Source organism: Phalacrocorax aristotelis, chromosome 1 (genome assembly GCF_949628215.1).
Source record: "Phalacrocorax aristotelis chromosome 1, bGulAri2.1, whole genome shotgun sequence".
In the NCBI taxonomy this organism is placed as follows: Eukaryota; Metazoa; Chordata; class Aves; order Suliformes; family Phalacrocoracidae; genus Phalacrocorax; species Phalacrocorax aristotelis.
The window spans coordinates 7,312,304-7,334,902 of NC_134276.1; the positions used below are offsets into that span (position 1 = coordinate 7,312,304).

General features: G+C 40.1%; 1 protein-coding gene across 1 annotated transcript in view; it reads left to right on the top strand.

Moving 5' to 3' along the window:
* DLG2 (discs large MAGUK scaffold protein 2) overlaps window positions 1–22,599 on the top strand; it is a 1,060,076-nt gene that overhangs the window by 12,153 nt on the left and 1,025,324 nt on the right. Inside the window, exon 3 of the mRNA XM_075079151.1 lies at window positions 6,640–6,771. Within this exon, the coding sequence (XP_074935252.1) occupies window positions 6,640–6,771 (132 nt within the window). The remainder of the gene's footprint in view (window positions 1–6,639; window positions 6,772–22,599) is intronic.

Consider the following 22,599-nt stretch of genomic DNA (forward strand, 5'->3'; position numbering starts at 1 on the left):
GGGGTTAGGTGACAGGATCATACCCCTGTGGAAGACAGCAGCAGCTCTCAGCAGACCTGTGGGTATTCAAAGCATAGCAATTTGTCTGCAAAACCAGTGTTTGGTCCCGGACTGTATTGCATATGGGCCTGTATAAAGTTCTGCCTATATGGCTTTGTTATGGCCAGAAGGAGCTATAAAGGCTTGAAAATAGGTACATAACAGCATCTGCCTGAATTATGTGGTGTTTCCATCATTCTTTGATTTGAATCATCGTCATTCAACATACCCTTGTTTGGGGAGTTTTGAAAATGGAGCTTCTAGGGCACTGGTTTTGAATCACTTTTATCTTCCTCACAGAGTTTCAATTAATCCTGTTAGTCAAGTCTTTCTGAATTTAATTATTGAAATTCATAGATATTCCTAAATTATCTTCAGATCTAATATATTTAGTTCATCTAAAGGATAAATGGTTTGAATAACATCTGGGAGATATTTAGGAAAACTGAGTCCTGTATCCTATAGCTGTTCCCATAGACATCATGTGCGAACTGCCATGCGTGGGCACAGCTGTGTCACCCTCTGTCCCATATGAAGGCGCAGTACGTCTCAAAGACTTTTTAATCAACAGAAGTGTCTCCATGCCAGCAGAGCGGCAGTGCTTCAGCTCTGCTCTGCTGGTACTGTACTTCAAGTGCCGCACCAAGTATAGTTAGATGAACTCAAATGGCCTGTAAGTGAAGTCTAGTCCTGCTGCCTTGAAGCAAGTGCAACTCCCAGGGGTGTTTATATTTTGCTTAAGTAAATAGTTGAGCATTGGGTCTACAGGGTCCAACTAATGTACAGGTATTTCAAAGGACGCCATGGAGTTTGATCCTCTGTAGTGCTGCAGCTGTGTAGTTGTTTAGACCAGTGTAAAGTGCACTTAAAATAATGACGTTCTGATTTCACAGCATTTACATGCTTTTCTTCACTTATTCGGCAGTTGTATGGGTGTCCTCACAAGGACCGTGCATCTGCGCCGTGTAAGCATGTAACTCAGTTTATGTGTACATAACTCCCATAAGATTTCCAGTAACCTAAACACATTTATGTAATCTGAAGCAAAGTGCCCACCTGTGACACTCTTACTGAGAAAACTGAAGCTCAATTTTTTTTGTGTCTCCGTGCCTATATGGAGTTTCAGTGATGCTAAAATGTGCTTGCAAAAAATGAGAGCGTGGTAAAGACCCAGAAATAAACCAGAAGAAGAAGGGAATCCTTCTGCTCAATGGTGCTGGGTAGTACTGCAAGTGTATCCAGATCTCAGATACAGAGCCTGGGAAATAGCTAAGGTAGAGTTGATTTTGTCTCATTTTATCAAAGTAGATGGGAAAACAAATTATTTGCAGAATTTCCTTTCTTGCTTTTATATATGTGTAATTATGAAATTTAGTCTGTCATATGTTTAGCTTACATTTTAAGGACAATGCTTCCCTTGTTTATTGGTGAGAAGTTCATGTCTCCTCCTGATATATAATAGACATTGCTCTGTACCTGCTTGTATATATGGCTTCATTCCTTATTGGGAGTATCTCTGGAAAACTTTTTCTCTGTGAATTATACTGAAGCTATGTTTTGTTAAAATATAACTTAGGTTGCTATTAATTTTCTATATAAATGTACTATTTGTTTCATCAGATGTGTAACTTTTGCCCCAACACATTTTTTTTTTGCTATAACTGTCTACTTATGGAGCTTTAAAAATCTACGTTACATAAAAGTGAGTCCATGAAGTGCAGGGACTATAAAATGTGGATTATTCTGTAATGAACCCATCTAGAGTAATAACTCCAAGGAAAGGATTTGCCTTTTTTTGATTTTAGATAGATCAATACATTACAATAAGCAGAGACTCATTCTGTGGAACAAAAATGAAATAATTTCTTGTGTGGTAAAACTTTACGTTGTTTGAGGGAGGAAAAAGTTTTCCAAAGAAATTCAATAAGCAAGGTTACTGATCTACAGTTTTCTTTCAGTATCACATGTTTCTGATTTGCTGTATTATAGCAATTACCCATTCTCTGATCAGTAACATAAACCACAAATGTTTATGAATCGGTTAAAAAATCATGGGGTGATAAAGTGATAAAATCTAGATAATTAGTAGTTAGCTTGGGTTAATTGATAATCTCTTGGGCAAGATACTGTAGGACCATAAACTTTTCTATCCTTAAAGAATTTTTATTGTATTAAGATCTTTTGAGTATGATTTATTTAAACAAAACAATAATGCACACACTGTCTAGAATATATGTGAGTTTTTGTAGGACTGTACCTTCTGAATGGTTCTTGTCAAAGTCAACTCTCAAATGGTAAGTAAAACTAGAACTATGTCCAGTAGACCTGCTGGGGCACAGGTGATACTGACTTTTCAGTGGTCTTTTGATAGCAGATATTGTGGTTTAACCCAGGAGGCAGCTAAACACCATGCATCCATTTGCTCACTCCCCTCCAGTGGGATGGGGGAGAGAATCAGAAAAAAAGAAGGGTAAAACTTGGGGGTTGAAATAAAGATAATTTAATAGGCCAGAAAAGAAAGGGAAAATAATAATAGAATATACAAAACAAGTGATGCACAATGCAATTGCTCACCACCTGCTGACCGATGCCTAGCCAGTTCCTGAACAGCGGATCCCCTTCCTTCTTCTCCCAGCTTTCTATGCTGAGCATGATGCCATGTGATATGGAATATCCTTTGGGTCAGTTGGGGTCAGCTGTCCCAGCCGTGTCCCCTCCCAGCTTCTTGTGCACCCCCAGCCCCTCGCTGGTGGGGTGGGGTGAGAGGCAGAAAAGGCCCTGACTCTGTGTAAGTGCTGCTCAGCTGTAACAAAAACATTCCTGAATTATCAACACTGTTTCCAGCACAAATCCAGAACATAGCCCCATACTAGCTACTGTGGAGAAAATTGACTCTACCCCAGCCAAAACCAGGACAGCAGACAGAGGACCTACTCAGGATCAACACGGAGGCCCACAACTTGCTGTTGCCCACAACTGCACTGTCCCTGCTCACTGCAGGGGGGTTGGACTAGACGACCATTAAAGGTCCCTTCCAACCCAAACCATTCCATGATTCTATGGACTTGGAATGTTAAATTGTTTGTTCAGCAAATCTGTTGTCTTGCTTGAATTTGGTATTGATGTAGGCACTGCAGAATAATGATACCATAGAAGAAAGTTTTCTTGGTTGCATTCATGATACACACTGACTGTAAGGTACAGGACTACTTTGGCTGCTAACAATTACTTGTGTACTCCGGTGGATTTTGTCATCCCATACATACAATGCCCCAGTCCTTCATGAAAACCACCATGAAAACCACCAGTCTGCCATTCTTCTCGGTGAGAAGAAAGTGTGGGAATTCAGCTTCAGAAATTTTGGTTGTATTTGGGTGGCAGGGAATATGGTTCTTATTTGACTATTGTGCTACAGTCCAGGCAGTCAGTTCTTGCAGCCAAATATTATTCAAACTTCGTAGCTGTCAGACAGACCCAAATGGCAAAGTACTGGATGTCCTCATCTGCTTTGGGTATAACTGGGAGTTGAAGATGTGTTTGATTGTTGTGTAGAACTATGAAAGTTGTGTGGCAGTGCTGAACAGGATTATGCCCCATCGTGCTGAATACTCTACAGATCCATAGGAAGGTCTGGTTCCAAGTAATTTATAAACAGTGAAGTTTGACAAAAAGGCTGCAAGTTGCTTTTTGAAAGCCTAATCCAGTGCCAAAATGACTGGAATTCAAATAGTCTCCGTAAGCCCCTTGGTTTTTCAGGAGTGCTCCAGTAGCAGTAGTGACACAGCCCTCTCCCCAACGTGCTAAAATGCTCTTGGTCAAGAGAAGTTTCCAGCTGATACCAGAATATCAATGGTGGCTTTCTTCAAAAGCAGGGCAGCCTAGGGGTGACTGGATCTCCCAGCACATGCAACACATCACAGGTTATTTGGAAAATGAGATGTACTGCTACTGAGTGCAATTGTGTGGGAAAAAGCTGCAAATCCATGCAAAAGCTTAGAGAGGGAGTAAAAACTAATGTATCCTCTAAAAGCTAGAGAGGAAAATTAGGCGGGAAGATAATTGCTTGATCTGGGATTTAGCCAGGATTTAGGGTGAACGCTAGAACTGTGCTCTGTTGCTGGCTGTTCAGTTTGTAGAGTTTAGGACTTGGTTTGGGATCAACCAAAAGGCGGCTTTTTTGATCTTGATGAACTGAAAAACAATAATTTAAATGAAGATAAAACCGCTGCTCATACCCCCAAAGGATGCTACATTTTTGTAGCTGTTTTTGAAATAAGAACCATACACTTTAGGGAAGGAATGATTAATGAAGGAGGGGATGTCAGCATGCTTCACCAAGTGACTAAGAAAGGAGTGGTAGGGCTGCTCCTGTGTGGAGCCTAAAGGGAGGCAGGTATTCAAATCCCATTTTCCTGATTTCTCAGATAGTCCACTTCTGAAAAGTGTCCTCAGCACTGGATGCTTTGCAGTGGTTTTCCACCAGTCTCTGCTGCTTCACTTTAATATAAATAATCATATATTAATTGCATATGCCTGTCTGTATTGGGGGGAAGGTGAATGCCTGATTCCATCTCGTGCTTTAAGCTATTAACTAATTATTTTGTAGAGGGGAGCCAGAATTCTCAGTATACAGACAAAAGCACAGGCATAACAGGCAGGTCACACACAGTCATGAGGTCAGTGAAAGGTATGATGTGATTGGCATTTTCAAGGCAAAAGAAGCTGAGCTCACATGTAGAATTAGTTCTTTATTCCCAGTCATTTCTTGAGAATATCCCAACCGTACCCCACAGGGACCCAGAACTTTGTTTTGAGGCTGTGCTTTTGGTTTGGGTGATCTGTGGTGGGAGCCCAGCCCAGGTGTTGTGACCTGGCCTTTAAAAGAGCTGACCTCTCTCTCTGTAGGTTATAAGCGGGTTCTAAGGGCACTGCTGGCTTTAGGTGAAAATAAGGCAATTGCCTAGCCCTTACCTGCCCCAGGCACAGCTCTTGTAGAAAGAAGGGGTTCCTTTTGGAGATCCCCTTAAGGTGGGATTGCAGCAGAGAATAGTGAGTTCGTTCATTATATACATGTCAGCACTGCTATAAAATGCTCCCTAATCTTCATATATATGTGACATATACATATATTTTTATATATGTGTAAGCATATATATACACACACATTTAAATACCATTCCTTTTTATTCCTTACGTTTTTCATTTCTCTGATAAAATGCTTATGACCAGGCAGAATTTCTGTAAGGAGAAAGAAAAGAAATTTTATCTTCTTAAACATTGATCTTTGATTAAATATTTCCCCTTTTAAATCTGAGAATATTATCAACTTACAGAATACAAATCATGACTGCCCCTGCTCTGAACTCATCTGATTGTCACACCAGAAGGCCCACACTACAGGGATCATGTTCAAAATTCTTGGATGAACAAAGATGATCAATTTTTGTAAAGTGAAAAAGAAGTTTTCTTTCAGTTACTTAGAGAAAAGAATGACAGAAGCAGTCTGTTTTGCCTTTCCAAGCCTTTTCACAGTACTTTATTAAGTTTCGTCTAGCTAAAGAGCCTGAACCTCTCCTGGTAATGAAGCTTGTGTTGAAACCTACTGTAAGAGATTTAGATTGAGGCACTTATTTCATTATAATTACTATTTTTTTTTATTTTTTTTTACTCTTTGGTTATCTTATTGCAAACTTGGTGGCAATATAATTACAAAAATGTGTGCCGATATCTCAGTTATCACATATGTGTGTGGACATTTCTGTGAGCCAGTTAGGATGGGGAGAGGGAAAGGTGAAGTCTGATTCTCCATTTTCCTTGTTTTCTTGTATGTAAGATGGTGATGTTTGGATTTCATACAATTTTAGATGTCACTCATGCTCTTGGCAAATGACTACACAAAGATAATAGCAGTAGGAGAAACAGAGCTCTCTTTCTCTGGCCTCTTACAGAAAGGCTGGATTGCTACGTTTGAGCCAACGCATAAATGGAAGTCTGCTCTCAAAGTCTCATTTTTACCAAAGAGGTAGACAGCAATTTTATGTTGTGAGGGAACAGAAAAAAAAACCAAAACACCACCCTCTTGGACACTTGCCTTTCAGTTACACATTTGCTGTTCAAAGAATAGAGAATTAAGTGCTGCAGATGCCAAGCAAACACTTTCATGTCTTCTCCGAATATATTTTAAGGCCAGTTTTCCTGCATGGGTATCCATAACGGTTATTGTCTATAATTTTGTAGCTTCTGCAAATTGTAATTTGGTCCAAAACCCATAGCTTCCAGCTGGTTTTGGATAAATGAAAGTTGAACACTTGTTGTAGATGCTATTCAAAAAGATGATTTTCCCTTTGCAGGGGGACCTCGGACATGCAGTGATCTTCCTGTTTTGGTGTTGGGTTAATCTCTCCTTTTTGCATATGTTGCTCACGGCATACAGCTAACGACAGCGTACAGCTAACGACAGCATGCAACAAAATTGGTTGTAAATGTTCCTTACATGTGTGAACAACGCCTTTAGAAACATGGAGTTAATATTTGAGCATTTAAATACTTTCCAGAGCTAATAAAAGACTTTTTTTTTTTTTTGTACTTGTTAATTTTTAGATACTGATCGAGCTTTAGTGCTGCTGGAAGAATATTGTGAGAAACTAAGGAAACCAGAAGAGCAACAACTGAAAAAAGCCATCAAAAAGGTGATGGGCATCTTTAAAAGCAGCTTGTTTCAGGTACTTCTAGGTAGGTACTAATATTTAATGCTAGATATATTCTCTTGAAGGCCAGAGCTCGGTCAGACCCAGTAACTTTCTTATTGGTCACTATTTAATTTGTGTTTACAATGGAACAGCATGTTGAGATGATCCTTCCAGGTTCTCTGTGGAGAAACTCATTGTCCTGATATTTCAAAGGTATTTTCTTATTTATAGTGAAAGAAAGAGTAACAACAAACTCATGGAAGGTAAGGCATTGAATGGTTGTTCCTAAACCTTACTGCTTTCCTTTGTTTAACGGAAGTTACTGAACCACAGTAGGATACAACTGGTAATGCAAAGTTGAAAATGAAGCCATCTCCGCTCAGGTAAAAGGCCAAAGTTTCACTGATTTCACTGGCACCGAGTAGCATCTAAAATCCTTGTGTCTTTTGCGTTATGCTTTTGTGAAAAGCGTCAGCCAAAGAAACTCAGAAATTAGTCAGGAAAATGCTCAAGGATGCAGTGAAACTTTGGCAGAACGTTCCCATCCATGCGATGTCGCACTGTTCAGATAGACATGCTGGTGCATCGCCCAGTTGTTCTTCCATTTACTTGAAGATCCCGGTTTCACTTTGTAATGAATGGTATTTGTCAAAATCGAGCACTTGGTGTTTTGGAGCTTTATATAAAATAACCTCCATAAGTTATTATATATAACGTTTTCAAGGTCATGAATGTACCCGTGTGCTGTAGCATCTCTGTTGTCCCTTGTGCCATGCCGTGCCTGTGCTGCCAGCCATGGGAAGTGGTGACAGTAACTGTGCATTACCCTTGCTCTACCTCCCTCTGCCCTCTTGCTCACATTGCATTGGCCCCTCGGTGTTGTATTCCTTCACAAACATCTGTACATTTTGTGCGGAGCTAGTCTGAAGGGCACATTTCTTAACACAAGTGATGCTTGTGGAACCACACATACCTTCAAGTTAGAGTTGTTTGAAGCCAGAGTACCAGTTGTGCTCATTGCAGAGCTACAATCAGCAGCAGTTAGGAAAAATATTGATTATACATCATAAAAGTAGAAGCACGTCAACACTGCACTATTACAGTGAAGTTGATGGTGGTCCAGGAAGAGTTTCAGTAATTTCTGTAGGATTTATGAGAGGTGTATGTTACCGGTCTCTAACATTTCCTGCAAATGGAAGTGATTAATGTGAGTGCTATTTTTCTTCTAATTTCTTTCAGCTTCTTTAAAGTGATTATTTTATAAAACCTACATTATTTTTAATTGCTGTGTATTCTTTAAAAAAAGGAAAAATATTATTAATTGAGTGGTATTTACCAAATAGTTATAAATAGATTTGAACTGAAGAATGAAAAAAGATGGGATGTTCGTATATTATTTTTATGAAGATAGCTATGGATATAAAAGTATGTGCTGAAGTAATGCACAAGTCACAGAAGCAACATTAGCTGTACACTTACTTCTGCAGTACTTTGGAGTAATCCTTCAGAGTATTCTAACAACATGTGTCCTTTGTGTGTGGCTACACTGCAATATTTGTTGATTTATTACATATGCCAGAAATGAAAAAGTGATTATACCTACATTAAAGTTGAATCCAAAGAATAAGTGAAATCTTTTGATTGCCGCAGTAACAAATTGAGGAGTGTGGTGTCACGGAAGTTAGCTAGCTTTTTAATTTGTAGGCCTTTGGATGCCTTTTCCTTGTTCTTAAATGCTTCATTTTCTAGAGAGAATTGGCAATCGCAAGGCGTGTTTGAAGTCTCTCACTATTACATGTGGTTTGCTATTTGGTTGGTCTAGGTTCTGGAATAATATAAAAGACTGACCTCTCATCAGTATTTTAAGTGTGGTAGATGATGTTATTACACAATCAATAATGAGGTTCTTGCATAATCAGTATTTAAAAAAAAACACCCTTCCACGACATCTGTTTTAGCTTCCCATCATAGTTTCTTCCATTCACCTATAAATCAGACCACCATGTAAGAAATACCTAAGGCAGAGCTTCTGGTCTCTTTTTAAGTTCTGTACTGGTAATGTTCCTTTGTCTTTTGTATTTACAGAATGTCTAACGGTCTTGAAAATGTCCATTTTTGAGTGCCAAATCTTAAATAGACTTAGTTTGCAGAATCCAAGTGTTCATCACTTTCCAAAACTTGATCTCATTTGCAACTGTCAAACATTGGTTTTACCCAGAATTGATTGACCTTTTGAATATTTAGTCTGTAACTACTAATGAAAAATGTGATTTTTGTACAGAATCATTAACCTGGATGCAGAAGTGCACATTCCTAAAAGGTGTAAAGGTATCAGAATTTTATGTGCCAAAATTCAGGTTTTGTAGGTCCTACAGGTTCAACAGAATTTGATTCCTTTATGAATAAATTCAGCTGTTGGAACCATCCCTGTCCTTTAAGTGTGTGTTCAGTTCTTGTCAACTTCCAAAATGCTTTAAAAATCTATAGGATTTCTTTAAATTGAGTACAACTTGAACCGATGAAGAATAAATATAGTTAGAGGTGCTTTTCAAATCTGAGCACCTAAATTTAAGTGTTGTCTAGTTGCTTTTGTTCTCAAATTTATGCTTGTGTGATTGTAGTTCAACCAGCTGTGTTTGAACTTGGTCTCTCAATGCGCGCGTGATTGTTTTTATCTTCAATGTGTTTCATAAATATTAACTGTTGACTACTGAACAAGGGAGTTACATGAGAAAAATGAGGTTTCAATTGTTTTCAGACATATATTCTACACATGCAAGAAGTGACTACAAATGCTGAAGTAAAAGATCTGTAAGTGATTTACAGAAGGATTATTGATGGATTGGCCTTTTATATTTTAATTTGGGTTCAAAAGCATCTCCTTCTCCCTTCGGGCTGTTCTTGTTGCTGGAGTTCTTGCTAGAGTCGCTGTGTTCAGTTACAGCTGAGCTAGTTGCTAAGAGGCACATTTTCAAAGCAACATGCGTAGCTGCTGTCTCTGGAGTCCCATTTACACTCCAGTGGCCCAAACACAATGCTTTGAAAATCCAGCCCTAAGAGGAGGGAGGAGGAGAAACTCTTCAGAAGGAGCGTACAAGGGGAGAAACTTATATTTAGATATTGGCATTACTCTTAAGTTAATTCCAATTTATTTTCATCAAAAGGATTGTACCAATCCTTCTACGTGCGGTGAGGAGTTATGGTACTGCTGTTATTACGAGCTCGTAAGGATTTTTGCTTTTTGTAGGGTCATCTGTAGCTAAAGCTGTTATTAAAATCACAGGGTCCTCTCAAATAGTAGCACATGTTGTTCTGATGTGAATATTGATTTTTTTAAAACCCTGCAAGGAAGAAGAAATTAAACCTGTGGAAATCCAAATGCCTCGTTTGTTGGGATTGTCTCATAACGGGGTGTCTTGGAGGCAGAGAAAAAGAAGGGAAACCATGAAAGAGAGTAATGATAGTCATCTGGATATGTCAAAATGACCAAACTTTTTTTTTTTGCAGTTCTGTTCTTTATGAAACTTAATCAGTTTTTATAATGCAATGCATAGTTTAGTACAATTTAATTCTGAAAACCTCTGCTGTATATTTGGCTAGCCTTCTTTTCATTAAGAAAAGTGCATGATTTTACAGCTTAGAAGGCCATTCTGCAGAAGAAGAATGGATGAGAGAGGTTTATGTCAGGGTTGGTTGTTTTTTTTTTTTGTAGATACATCTCTATAAAACATTGTTTTGTTTCTAGCAGGAATTAAAGTGCCACAAATAGCTGTAATCATCTTATGCAGTATTAGGTAAAAACTAATCTCAGTAGGTTTTTCTAAAATTCGGATAAACCCAATCTGCAGTGGATGACGTATTTCCTGGGCACTTTGAAACCATGTGTTATGCTTTTTTCTCATGCTTGCATAACCTCGCCTGAGTTTTAAAATGGCATATTTTCAACTAAAATCTGCATCACCTTTTTTTTTTTTTTATGGTATTATACCATTTCTGCAAAATAATGTGGATGTTATAAAACCATCTGTCTTAAAAATTGCTGTAGTAAACATTACTATAAGGATTACAGAATTCACTCGTCATCTGTGCCACAGCCTGTACTTACAGACTTAGGATATAATTTTGTGTGTTTTAGTAAGAGATATCTTTTAGACTCTTTACCTCATTCAGCTCACTTTTAAATAAGTCCAGTTATAACAATCCATTTTTAAAAAGTGATGTCTTTTAAACCAACTAAAAAAACCAATTCAGATTATTCTTCTACACATACATACATATACACACATATATATATGTATATATATATACACACACACATATATATATATATGTATATATGTATATACACATATGTATATATATACACACATATATAATCACATACTATTTTTCTATTAAAAGTTTGTATAAATCAAGTGGCAGTATAACTCAATAGTGCTATATTAGTATCCAAACTTCCAGGAATCTAGTTATATCTTGTGTTACTCCATGTTTCCGGAGAGTGCTGTAGGACAGATAGGGGTTATAAGGAGGACATAAAATATAGCATTTAAGAGAGCCAAAGCAAGTCCTCCTTTGCATTAATTATTTTAGGATGTACATATCTATTAAAAAATAGAATAGCCCTTGACAACTGCAAACATTTAGTAGAGTAAGCAGGAAGCGAGTCACGAGCTTGGTTACCTAAGGATTTAGTTTGATTGACTTTGGTGTCTACAAAGGTGTGAGCTGTGACTGAAACTCCCCTTGCACTTAGGGCAATGGGTAAATTTCAGGATAGTTTAGATATGAAAGAAACTGGAGAGGAACCTGTCATAGGAGTAATGATGGGAAGTTGGAACACAAAAGGAAAACACTGAGAATGAAAAATGGGAAAGATTTTGATAGAGGTAGCCATGCATGTCAGCTAAGAATAATGATAAAAAAGTCCCCCCATTTGTAGGCTTTAATGCTGAGAAAAATAATTACGCCATTGACCACAGAGAGAGAAGAAGGTGGTAGAGGTAATTAATGGAAAGACAAGGGATTTGTTTAGGCATGTTCTGTTTAAGGAGAAACCCTTTAAATAGTAACAGAAGTAAATTTGAGACTAGAGGGAAGGAGGTGGGTCAGGACTAGTGAATAGATGTGTGAAGATCAGGATAAACGGTGAGAAAAGCGGGAGTCCTGCAGCACAGTCCTGGGCTGGAGATGGAGCCCGTGCCAAAGTAGGTGTCAAAGAACGATTATGGATGTCAAAGTCAGGATCACGCAACACCTCAAAAATCCAGTGCTAGTCATACATGGTACCACTGGCCTTCAGTGCTAAAAGGCTTATGAGATTTACACAAAAGGCATTAAAACAATCTATGAAATCCCTCAGGTTGTTATTGTCTGCTTCTATGATCTGTCTTTAATAAACACCACAGTGATATTTTCAGGCTTTTCTCCACAACCACCAAGACCTCTTTCCTGCTTCTTCCCTAAGCCAACATGAGATTTGCCATTCATGGGACCAAAGTAAACAATGTGACGCCAAATTTCACAAGGCTCCTGATAAAGCTGCTAGAGTTGAAGGTATCAAAATGGGGAATCTCAGTGAGCTGGTTTCCGGTCATGTCAGGCTATTTCACCTCCTGTTACAACGCTGAATTCCTCAGGAGTTCATCCCTTGCAGCCAAGCCTGCGTCTGGCCAAGGTATGTTAGGCTGTCCTCTCGCCAAGGGCCTGAGTCCAGCGTTCACAAAGTCAATAGGAAAAACTCCCGTTGACTTCACTTGCCTTGGATCGTATGTTGGAGTGATTCTTCCAGAGATTTATATTCGGACCTTCCCTGACTGAGAAATAAAGATTCTTCTATAGCTGTATCTAAAAATATTGAAACCCTCCCTGACTATTACAAATGTCGAGGAGCAAAAGAAACGTGCAAAAACCCCTCAGTGCTCTGTTACATTTGAGAAGTGCTCGGATGACATCTCTGACAATGGGGAAGCCTGTTATTACTCTGCACAGAGTCCTACTTTCCCAAACTGGCATCTTTCTTTGTTGCCGCATAAATTACAGCAGAACTGAAATTTAAATTCAAGGGCAGCTTTTGTTTTGCCTGAAGACAGCTGCAGCTGCTTTTATTCTTGAAGTCTAATTCTCTTAGTAAGCAAATTTGTGCTTTCTCTCAGAAGAGCTAAAGGTAGCAGTGCTACATCTTCGGCATGGTTTGAAGCCATGTGATCTTCTTTTGCTTTTTATGAGCTGGGGGCTGGATTGAAGCCAGCTTGAGGAACTAACCCTCGCTGTTCTCCAGTGAAGGTTTGGTTACACAGGGTGAACCATTAAAAAAAACAAAGGTGGCAAATCTAATGTAACTGGTTTCCAGTGGATTCTGGCCCACGGCTATTTTCGCTTCCATGGCACTGCAATTTCTCCTGAGGTATCATAATTTCTCTTGAGCTCTTCTAATTCTCCCCACCCCATGGTACCTGCAGATCCTTTGGAGGAGGTGAGGCTTCTTCACTTCTATCAAGTTTCATTGACATTGGGCAGAGGGTTCAAAGTTAGCCAGTGAGAGCTGGCAGACAGATGCACATGCAGGAAAAGACAGACACCACGCTGCTATAGGGAAATCAGGCTGAAGATATCCAGAGCGGGGAGTTTCACTGATGTCTGAAACGTTACCCAGTCTTTTAGTTGTCTGTGGTGGAGGAGCTGAAATATTTGGGTATCTCTGGAAATCTCAGAATTGCTTTTGCCTTGGGGACTTCCTGGGTGTTACAGCGATGCCTCACTGGTTAGAGATGAGGGACAAGTAGAGCCAGGGCATGGCACGCTCTGTTCTTTCTGGCCAACCTGGAGATGTGAGTAGCCTTCCCACAACAACTTCTTAGTATTAAAGTAATTTGGCTATCTTCCACCTTGAGAGAAGGTGAATCTTGTATGGATACTCCAAACTGGATTTGTTTGAAAGAATTTAAGTATTAAAAGCTTGTGAATGACCAGAAAAGACCTCAGCCCAAAAGCAAAGCTCTGATACCTCTCCTATTTGTGGGGATTTTGATTGGGATTTCATCCTTTTTGTTGACCTTTTCTTTAAAGAATTGCACAAAAATTCAGCATCCCATCCCATGTCTGTATTTGGATTCTCAGCCTATCTGTGTACAAGAAGAAACCGATTACAGCAGTGATACAACTTAGGTAATGCGTAATCACTTGTAATCCTAATGCAACCCTCTGCTCATGTTTTGCTGCCTTTAACCAAGGAGTGATAGCATTTACATCTCAGACAAGGAATTCAGAAGCTTCGTGGACTTTTCTCATTTGAGATGCAAAAGGTGTGCATTGGAAATAAACCATTTTTAAGATGAGTTTTCAATACGAGCAATGTGATAATTGTTGAGCTTATTAGTTTTCAATATCCAACAAGGAATAAAAGCTGGTTTTTGTTCCTGTAGTGTTTTTTTTTTTGAAAGTGTGTCTTGGCCATATGGATTCCATGTATAATTAGAATTACTAAAATGCAGTTACAGCAGCTGGCAGCGTGGCTGCTGTCCCAGTGTGAAGCTTTTTTTTCTCTTTGCATTAAATAGGGATAGCCCTTCATTATTGGTTTGTGATGAGAACTAGAGACAAATTATTAAGCAATGCATTTAGATAATCTGGTTTTATTTTTAATAATGTATTGTCCTTTTTCAAGCTGAGGGAATATAAAAGAACAATGAGATAGATGGTTTTTTTTGGTGTTAAAGAAAGACTGAATTTATATTCTGCTAATGTAATTTGTACATCTACTAACAAAATGGAAGAAAATAATCTGGAGCAAGCTGTTCCATCAGTAATCCCAATGTTTATTTTTGTCTCTATAATAGCAAAGCTGTTCTCCCTCTCTAATGTTTTGGTCTGCGGAATCATTTTAGGCTAGACTGTGATGTGATTTTTGTTTAGTAAATAGAACTTTTTAAGAAACTGCATGGTGATTTTGAAACTACAAAAACATTTTAACCTTGAAGAGTGTTATACCTTATGGTTTTCAAAGCGGTTATAAATGAGCCAAATCTGTTGCCTGGTGCCACCCCTGTGGCTCTTCTGGAATCTCAGGATCTTTTTCTTAAACCTGTGCTTCCAGTGTCATGGAAGTCAGTGAAAAACACTGATTCAAGTGATTTAAGTGCAGTTGGGATTGAGCACTGAATAGTAAGATGCATGAAAGTAAATAGTTCATATAAACAGTTGGACTTGATGATCCTAGAGGTCTTTTCCAGCCTTAATGATTATACAATTCTATGATTCTATTCTATGATTCTACACAGATGTGTATATTCGTGTGTATATATACACACTCATACAATACTTAGCTAAAATATATATATATAGTACTAGGTAACCGTGGATGTCATATTTATCTCAAACATGTACTGTAGTTTGCTCAGGTATGATTGTGTACTTTGGAGCTCTATTGGATATTAAAAAATGTCTTGACAAGAAATACTGCAGGCTCTGTTGTTCATTCCCAATACATGTTTATTCTGTCGTGTGGTCCATTTTCTGTGACAGTGTTTATGCTCTGCCACCCTGATCTGCCACTGAGGTAATTACGAGCTCTTTCAAAGATGACTGAATTTATGTCTTTCATTTGTTCTTTCCTGTCTCCATTTTGTCTTCATAGTTGTGTGGTTTTTGAATTTCTGCTGATGCAGTTGATTAAGGCACTATTGCATAAAATCCCAGGCATTAGAAATAGAAAATAGCTCTTATAATAAATATCATTATTTATGTCACACAGAAATGGTGTGGTATTTCAAAAAAATGTGAAAAGAAGAGAATTAGGTCTGTGGTCAGAGGTAGGGCAGTGCTATAACTAAGGTAGCTTCTGCGACTGGGTTCAACTCCTGTATATACATACTGTGCGATACCTTATTTATTTGATCTCAAATTGTTTTCCTTCAAAAATCCTGCTTCATTCAGTGTGCAAAAGGGGCAGGACTCACCTCATGAGCAAGTATTTAATCCATTGCTTTCCCATCGTTGTTTACTGTGTGGTGAGGTGATTGTACTTCTGTGCTACAGAGGTGGTACTGTAGCCCTGAGAAACAGAGGTAAAAATATCTACTTATTTTAGAGGCCTGACCTGACACACTTCTGACCTGACACATCACACGTACACCACTTTTAATGTCTGACCACAGCTACAACTGCAACAGGTAGTATCACTATTCCAGCAAGACTGTCCCAATGTCTCATTTTGGGCCCTTAAAACATGAGGATCATCTGTTGGGTGATCGTTTTGGAAAAATATAGCGTACATGACTTCCCGACCATTACTGAGACTCTGTAGGAGTCAGAGGTAGATCTAATTCCCAGGGTGGCATTTAATGCTCTTAAGCTAAAGAACCTCCAAGAAATCTTCTTACTGCTCTCAGCCTTTCAACTCCTGCGAGATAAATGGTGCAAAGTTTGCTCAGGCAGCTTCCCCAGAGCAGGCCCATTCGGTATACAGAATAAAGTGTCAGAGCAGAGAGAAAAATGGCATGTGACTGTGACACTTTCTAACTTTGGGAGTTACCTTTACAACCTTATCAGTGTTTTGAAGTTAATTTTACATAGTGATTTCCTAGGCTTTAAGGAGCTTCTCATCACAAATTCCATTGTGTGATGATATCGATAACACATGTTTCAAAATGAGGTCAAAATGATGGACTCTTCACACCAGCCTTCGCTGCTTGAGCTAATGGAGATGCTGGCACTGCCAAAGGTACCATTTCCTTTCTCCTAGATCTGATTTTTGTCCCAGTGTCCCAATAGTTAGATGGTTTAGATTAATTAGGTGGTTTTCTTCTGCAAAATAAGTGTTTTGAAGGCGTATTTCTTGGAGGTACTGGGGTTGGGATCAACATGTTTTTCGATGTACAGCTGATAACGGAAATGTCAGAGAAGGTGGTGTCAGAGCGGCTTTGTTTGGAGGACTCGTTTCCAGATCCTGGCTCTGCCACTGCCTTGCTGCATGCCCTGGGCTGGTCCTCTGCCTCCACCACAGGCAGGTAGGGATGTGGCTCAAGAGTGCCTTTGTTGCCTTCTCCCACCAAAATTCTGGTTTTATATATATATATATGTACATGCAAATTACATATATTCTCGTCACATATATATACACATACATGATATAATAGCATATTTTTACATATATATATTCATCTATATGATTGTTCATTTTCATCAGGGAATTTGTTAGGAGATTCACTGTCTTCCCAGAATCCAAGTACCTGGAGGTAGCAGTAGGAATTGTGGAGGAGTATCTTTCAAAACAGATAGTAATTAGATAGCAGGAGAAATCTGACCTAATTACAGTGAGACAGAGGGACAGAATCATAGAATGCCCTGAGCTGGAAGGGACCCACAAGGATCATTGAGTCCAACTCCTGTCCCTGCACAGGACACCCCAAATTCACACCGTGTCTCTGAGGGCCGTGTCCAAGTGCTTCTGGAATATCACCGGACTTGGTGCCGTGATGCCTCCCTGGGGAGCCTGTTCCAGGGCTCCACCACCCTCTGGGGGAAGAACCTGTTCCTAACACCCAGCCTAACCCTCCCCTGGCACATCTCCCTGCCATTCCCTCGGGTCCTGGTGTTGGTCACCAGAGAGAAGAGATCAGCGCCTGCCCCTCCTCCTCCCCTTGGGAGGGAGCTGCAGAGCGCCATGAGGGCTGCCCTCGGCCTCCTCTGCTCCAGGCTGAACAAACCACGGGACTTCAGCTGCTCCTCGTAGGGTTTCTCCTCTAAACCCTTCACCAACTTCCCGTCAACCAGAACCCCCAGGTCCCTCTCTGCAGAGCTGCTCTCCAGCCTCTTGTTCCCCAGGCTGTCTGTACAGCCAGGGTTGCCCCGGGTGTGAACTCCGGCACTTGCTCTTGTTACACTTCATAGATACAGAGTTGCATTGTGTACTGGATATTTTCTCCCAAGTCTTGCTTTTTCTTGAATTATTTTTAGTCTCCAGTGTTGAACTGCAATATAGAACTGTAACTTCATTCTTTTTCTTCTTTGACATCTAAACCCCAACGACTGCTGTTTTTATTCTTATCACCATTTCATACCCAGCCTGTCTTCTGAGGATTTACCAGTGAGTTTTGGTGTGGTAGTCTGTATTTCTCATGTTGGTTTAGTTGTTTTTACCTTATAAGCAATTAATTTGTGTTTTAAGTTTTGTAAATACAGTTTGGAAGAAAATAAATATACTTGGAAAAAACTAACTCTGATCTCGTGAAAGTTGAAGTAGTCAAACCCTTTCTCTAAATAAAGTTTAGAGTGACATCTTGTGGTAACATTGATTTCAAATATACGCGTCTGTTGGCATCATTTTCTTTTGTCCACAGTAATCGTAGTGTTTTGTGTTTCAGCATGTTATGGGTTGCTTAGCAGAAGTGTGTAATGATTTCTGAGTGTCACTAGGGCTTTTGTGAGATCAGAGACAACATTGCCGTGTGGTGTAAGAGTCCTAAGACACGCTTTATCTTTTACTGCATCAAGTTTATCCCATGAATACCTGTGAGTTCCCAGTGTTTTGAACTCCAGTTTGAGATATTTTAATGTTCTTCCAGCCATTGGCTATCTTTTGGAATTGCTCAAAAAGTTTCAACTAGCCATGATGCCAAGGCAAGCAGGAGAACAACATCTCTCAGCAACATCTCTTTGTGCAAATTCATTAGCTGTCCAAAGATTTGCTTAGTTTTAGGTAAAAACAAATATGTCCAGGAAGCTAGCATGGAGGATTTTTCAACGTAGAAATGAGTAAGCCCATTTAAGATCCGTATTGCAGTCATGTGTACGCTCTCTACCTGTGGATCAACCTCCAAGGTAAAATGCACCACCACCAAACCTCATCCAAATGCCTAGCACGTGCTCAGACTACAGTTTTGTGCCGTGTATCTAAACAAAATACAAATCTCTTCAGTGCAAGGTGGGGATGTAGAATGGTTTTGTGCTCAGAAACTTAAGGGATTTGGGAAAGCATGTAAGAATTGCTTTCCCTTTCAGGAAGCCCTCTGCAGAAGTGTGGGAGTAGTGGCCCTGCAGAGAGCTATTGTCAGGGCAAGCAAAGTACTGCCTGGTACGGTCTCTCTCAAATCAGCCATATGAAGGTCTGTTCCCGTTCCTCGACACTGAAGAGGAGAAAGATGCTAATATTCTGCTAGGTCAAGTTCTAACTCTACAAAATGGTAACTAAGTTACCATAGTGCCCAACAGGCAGGTTGAATGCCTGGCTGCAAAATTAACTGTTCACTGAAAGACACTTGACCTTTCTAAGAAATAAATTATTTTTAGAGGAATGGATTCATTAATGCATGTCAAACAGACAGTCCCTCTACCCCTGCTCTGTGGCACGTCACTCATAACGTGTGGTCCCAGGCCTGCTGTCATGTGTTGGGAATATGGGAGACCTGATTCAGGAAAGAATTCTGTGTTTGAGTAATTTGGGTTTTTGTTGGAGGTGGTGTGGTCATATGAGAGTGCCAGCATTGGACAGTTGACTCGGCCACGTTGGACACCTTCAAGAGTCGTCTGGACAGGGTGCTGGGCCATCTTGTTTAGACTGGGCTCTTCCTAGAAAGGTTGGACTAGGTGATCCCTGAGGTCCCTTCCCACCTGGGATTCTGTGATTCTGTGAAATGATTCAGGTGATGTGCTGGCAATGTTAAGGATTTTTAGGTTTGTGGTAAAGCACACAAGGAACGTGAGACTGAAGAAGCCCGACTCAATGATCCTAAAAGGGCCGTCTGGTGACCTCATTTATTAATTTGATGGAAAAATAAAGATGGGATGTTTTCAAATAAGATGAATGTTTGGGTGACCTGCCAGAATTGTTTCTGCTTAATGACAAAGTACAAATTAAGCTGTTAATATAATCCTAATACTGAAACTGGAAGCGCTGATGTAGATTTGGTGTAAAACTAAACCAGTAATTTGGATAGCCTGTCAGAATGGGCTAGCTGGTGAAATTTCTCAAATATAGCTTAGGAAAAGCCTGTAAAAATTATATTTGAAGTACACAAAGTGTGTTTAAATTACCTATTTACAGGGCTAACTCTGGAGATTTCCTTGACAAAATGCCCCCACCCATTGCAACGGGGAATACTGAAATAGTAAAGAAACGTATAGTTAGGTACCAAACTAATGCCAATCTTGTTTAAATGCCCTCTCTGTCATGACAAGAAACAACTAGTGGTGATGTTTCACAGTAAAGGAAAGCTGTCTGCTCTTCCTGTTTGGTTTCTGCTGCACAGACAGCAACGTCTCTGTGGCAGTTTTTGAATGGCTGCTTGGCGAATTTTGTCTTGTTATGAATCTGAATCTTCTCTCATAGTTTTCATCTGCCCGAGCAAGAACTTAGTCATCACGCTGAGAGAGCTAGATATTAAGTAGTTGATGTGCTGTGAGACCATAAAGATATTTCCCATTTGCTACCATGTCTGTGTCGCCATTTATACGTGAGCAAACCACAGTTTTCCCCAAAACTGTGAATTCCAGGTGGTGAAGTCTCTGCCACGTGCAACCCGTTGATGCAACTACCAAGAGAAATGGGGCAGAAGCCCAGAGCCAGCCAATGACCATTGCTCCTGAGTACAGTACTCCATACTTGGTAGGATGTGTCGAAAATGAGGTTGCATCATTTAGACAGTGTTTGGCTGGGAGGAATAGCTGTTTGAGGGCTTAATTATCAAATCCTCTGAACTCCAACCAGCTATTCATGTCTGGTTTCAGCAGTATAAAGTCAAATTCTTACTGCGCTGTGATCACTTAAGTCCCCTGCTCATTTTATCAGAATAAAAGCAAGATTCTACCAATTCTGGCCCAGATTTTGTGCCAGTGTTTCCCTCTCTGCAGCTCAGAGGTTACAGGCTGACTGCAGATCCTCCAATATTATATCCACAACAAATTTAAATTTAAAACCGAGGTGGCTGAAGGAGAACAAAGTCACCCACGGAGTCTGGGGGCCGCTGCTTTAAGTAATTGCTTTCTACCCATGTAAATCCCTCTGGTTTTCTTTTGGGTTAAGTATTCCTTACTTCTTCTCTAAAATGCTTGTTTAATATTCATGTGTGTTGTTAAAGAGCTGCTGCATCCTGCTCAAGAGCGGAAAGGGGGAATGAATTCCAGTAGCAAACAAAGTGATACTTAAATATATCCCTTGCCTACTTCAAAGCAGCAGTATGGGAGTTAATTAATATTTATCAAATTCATGATAGTCCTTGGATGAGAGGCACTATGGTTGTGCAAAGCATTATTTGTTTATTTAAAGCCCTTTTTCCTAGCCATTTTGACAAATTTCTAAATGCACTTGAGAGCCGTCACACAAAACTTGCTATAAGGCTGGCTTGGTTTCTCTTCCTATCTTTGGATGGGAACAGAGTCATCACAGACTTTCCAAAAGTATCATAATTGCAGAAATATAGGTGCTCTACTTAACCTGAGTAAAATGCTCTTCACTTAGTTGCATGCATGGGATTTTGCAGTAGATGGTAATAAAAAAAGCTTGTATTAACACAATGCAATAGAGAGAGACCTTGTTAGATTTTATTACATTTTCTGCTTGGTAATTTATTACGATTAGAAAGCCTAATTTTTTTGCTTATCTTGTAATTATAGCAAGGTGTTTATGAGCAGGAGCCCCAGCTGCTTTTCTGTATAGAGTCTCATTAGATGAAGAATTAGAAAGCCCTTTTAGACTGTTAATTTTTGCTCATAACATAAAGTGGAAAAAGCATTCTAAAATGGATGTGTTTTGTGCGGTTCATAGGTGGATATCTGAGTTTACAACGAGGACAACCGATCTGAGAGATTTAGATGGTCTTCAGAGCAGTGCCTTTTTATTTTGACCACATCTTCACAGCCCTCATCTGGAATAGGGAGATAACTAATATTCCCCATTTCATCAAAAAGAAGTTTTAGGTGTCTGTGTGTACAGTGCTCCCTAACCCTGCATCTGGCTACAGTTCAGTGTCTCCATTCGACACCTATGCAGCATCCCAGTACGTGTGTCTGGTGAGAATGAGACTTCTAATGTCCAGGTCTCAATAACACAGAAGCACCTGGAGGAGTCCTATCCTTGTGGTGTGGTGCCCAGCTGACCGTGGCTCTGCTGGGGCTTTGTTTACAGATTGCAAAACCCAGCTGGTCTGAACAAAGGCTTCAGTGACTGACCCAAGACCTCGTAAGACACTTGTGACTGAACACGGAGTTTAACTGGGGAATCCAAAGCTTACATCATACCATGAGATCATCCAGATTTACACTGTCAGGCTCAAGTTGTAATGGAAAGCATTCATAGAATAGAATCATAGAATCATAGAATAGAATCATAGAATCATAGAATGTCTTGAGTTGGAGGGGACCTTTAGAGGCCATCTAGCCCAACCCCCCTGCAGTGAGCAGGGACACCCTCAGCTAGAACAGGTTGCTCAGAGCCCCGGCCAGCCTGACCTGGAATGTTTCCAGGGATGGGGCATCAACCACCTCTCTGGGTAACCTGGGCCAGTGTTTCACCACCTTCATCGTAAAAAGTTTCTTCCTTATATCCAGTCTGAAATCTCCCCTTTTTTAGTTTAAAACTATCACCCCTTGTCCTATTGCTACAGGCCTTGCTAAAAAGATTGTCCCCATCTTCCCTATAGTCCCCCTTCAGGCACTGAAAGGCCGCAATAAGGTCTCCCCACAGCCTTCTCTTCCCCAGGCTGAACAGCCCCAGCTATCCCAGCCTGGCCTCACAGCAGAGGGGCTCCAGCCCTCGGAGCATTTTTGTGGCCTCCTCTGGCCCCGCTCCAACAGCCCCGTGTCCGTCCCGTGCTGAGGACCCCAGAGATGGAGGCAGCGCTGCAGGGGGGTCTCCCCAGAGCGGAGCAGAGGGGCA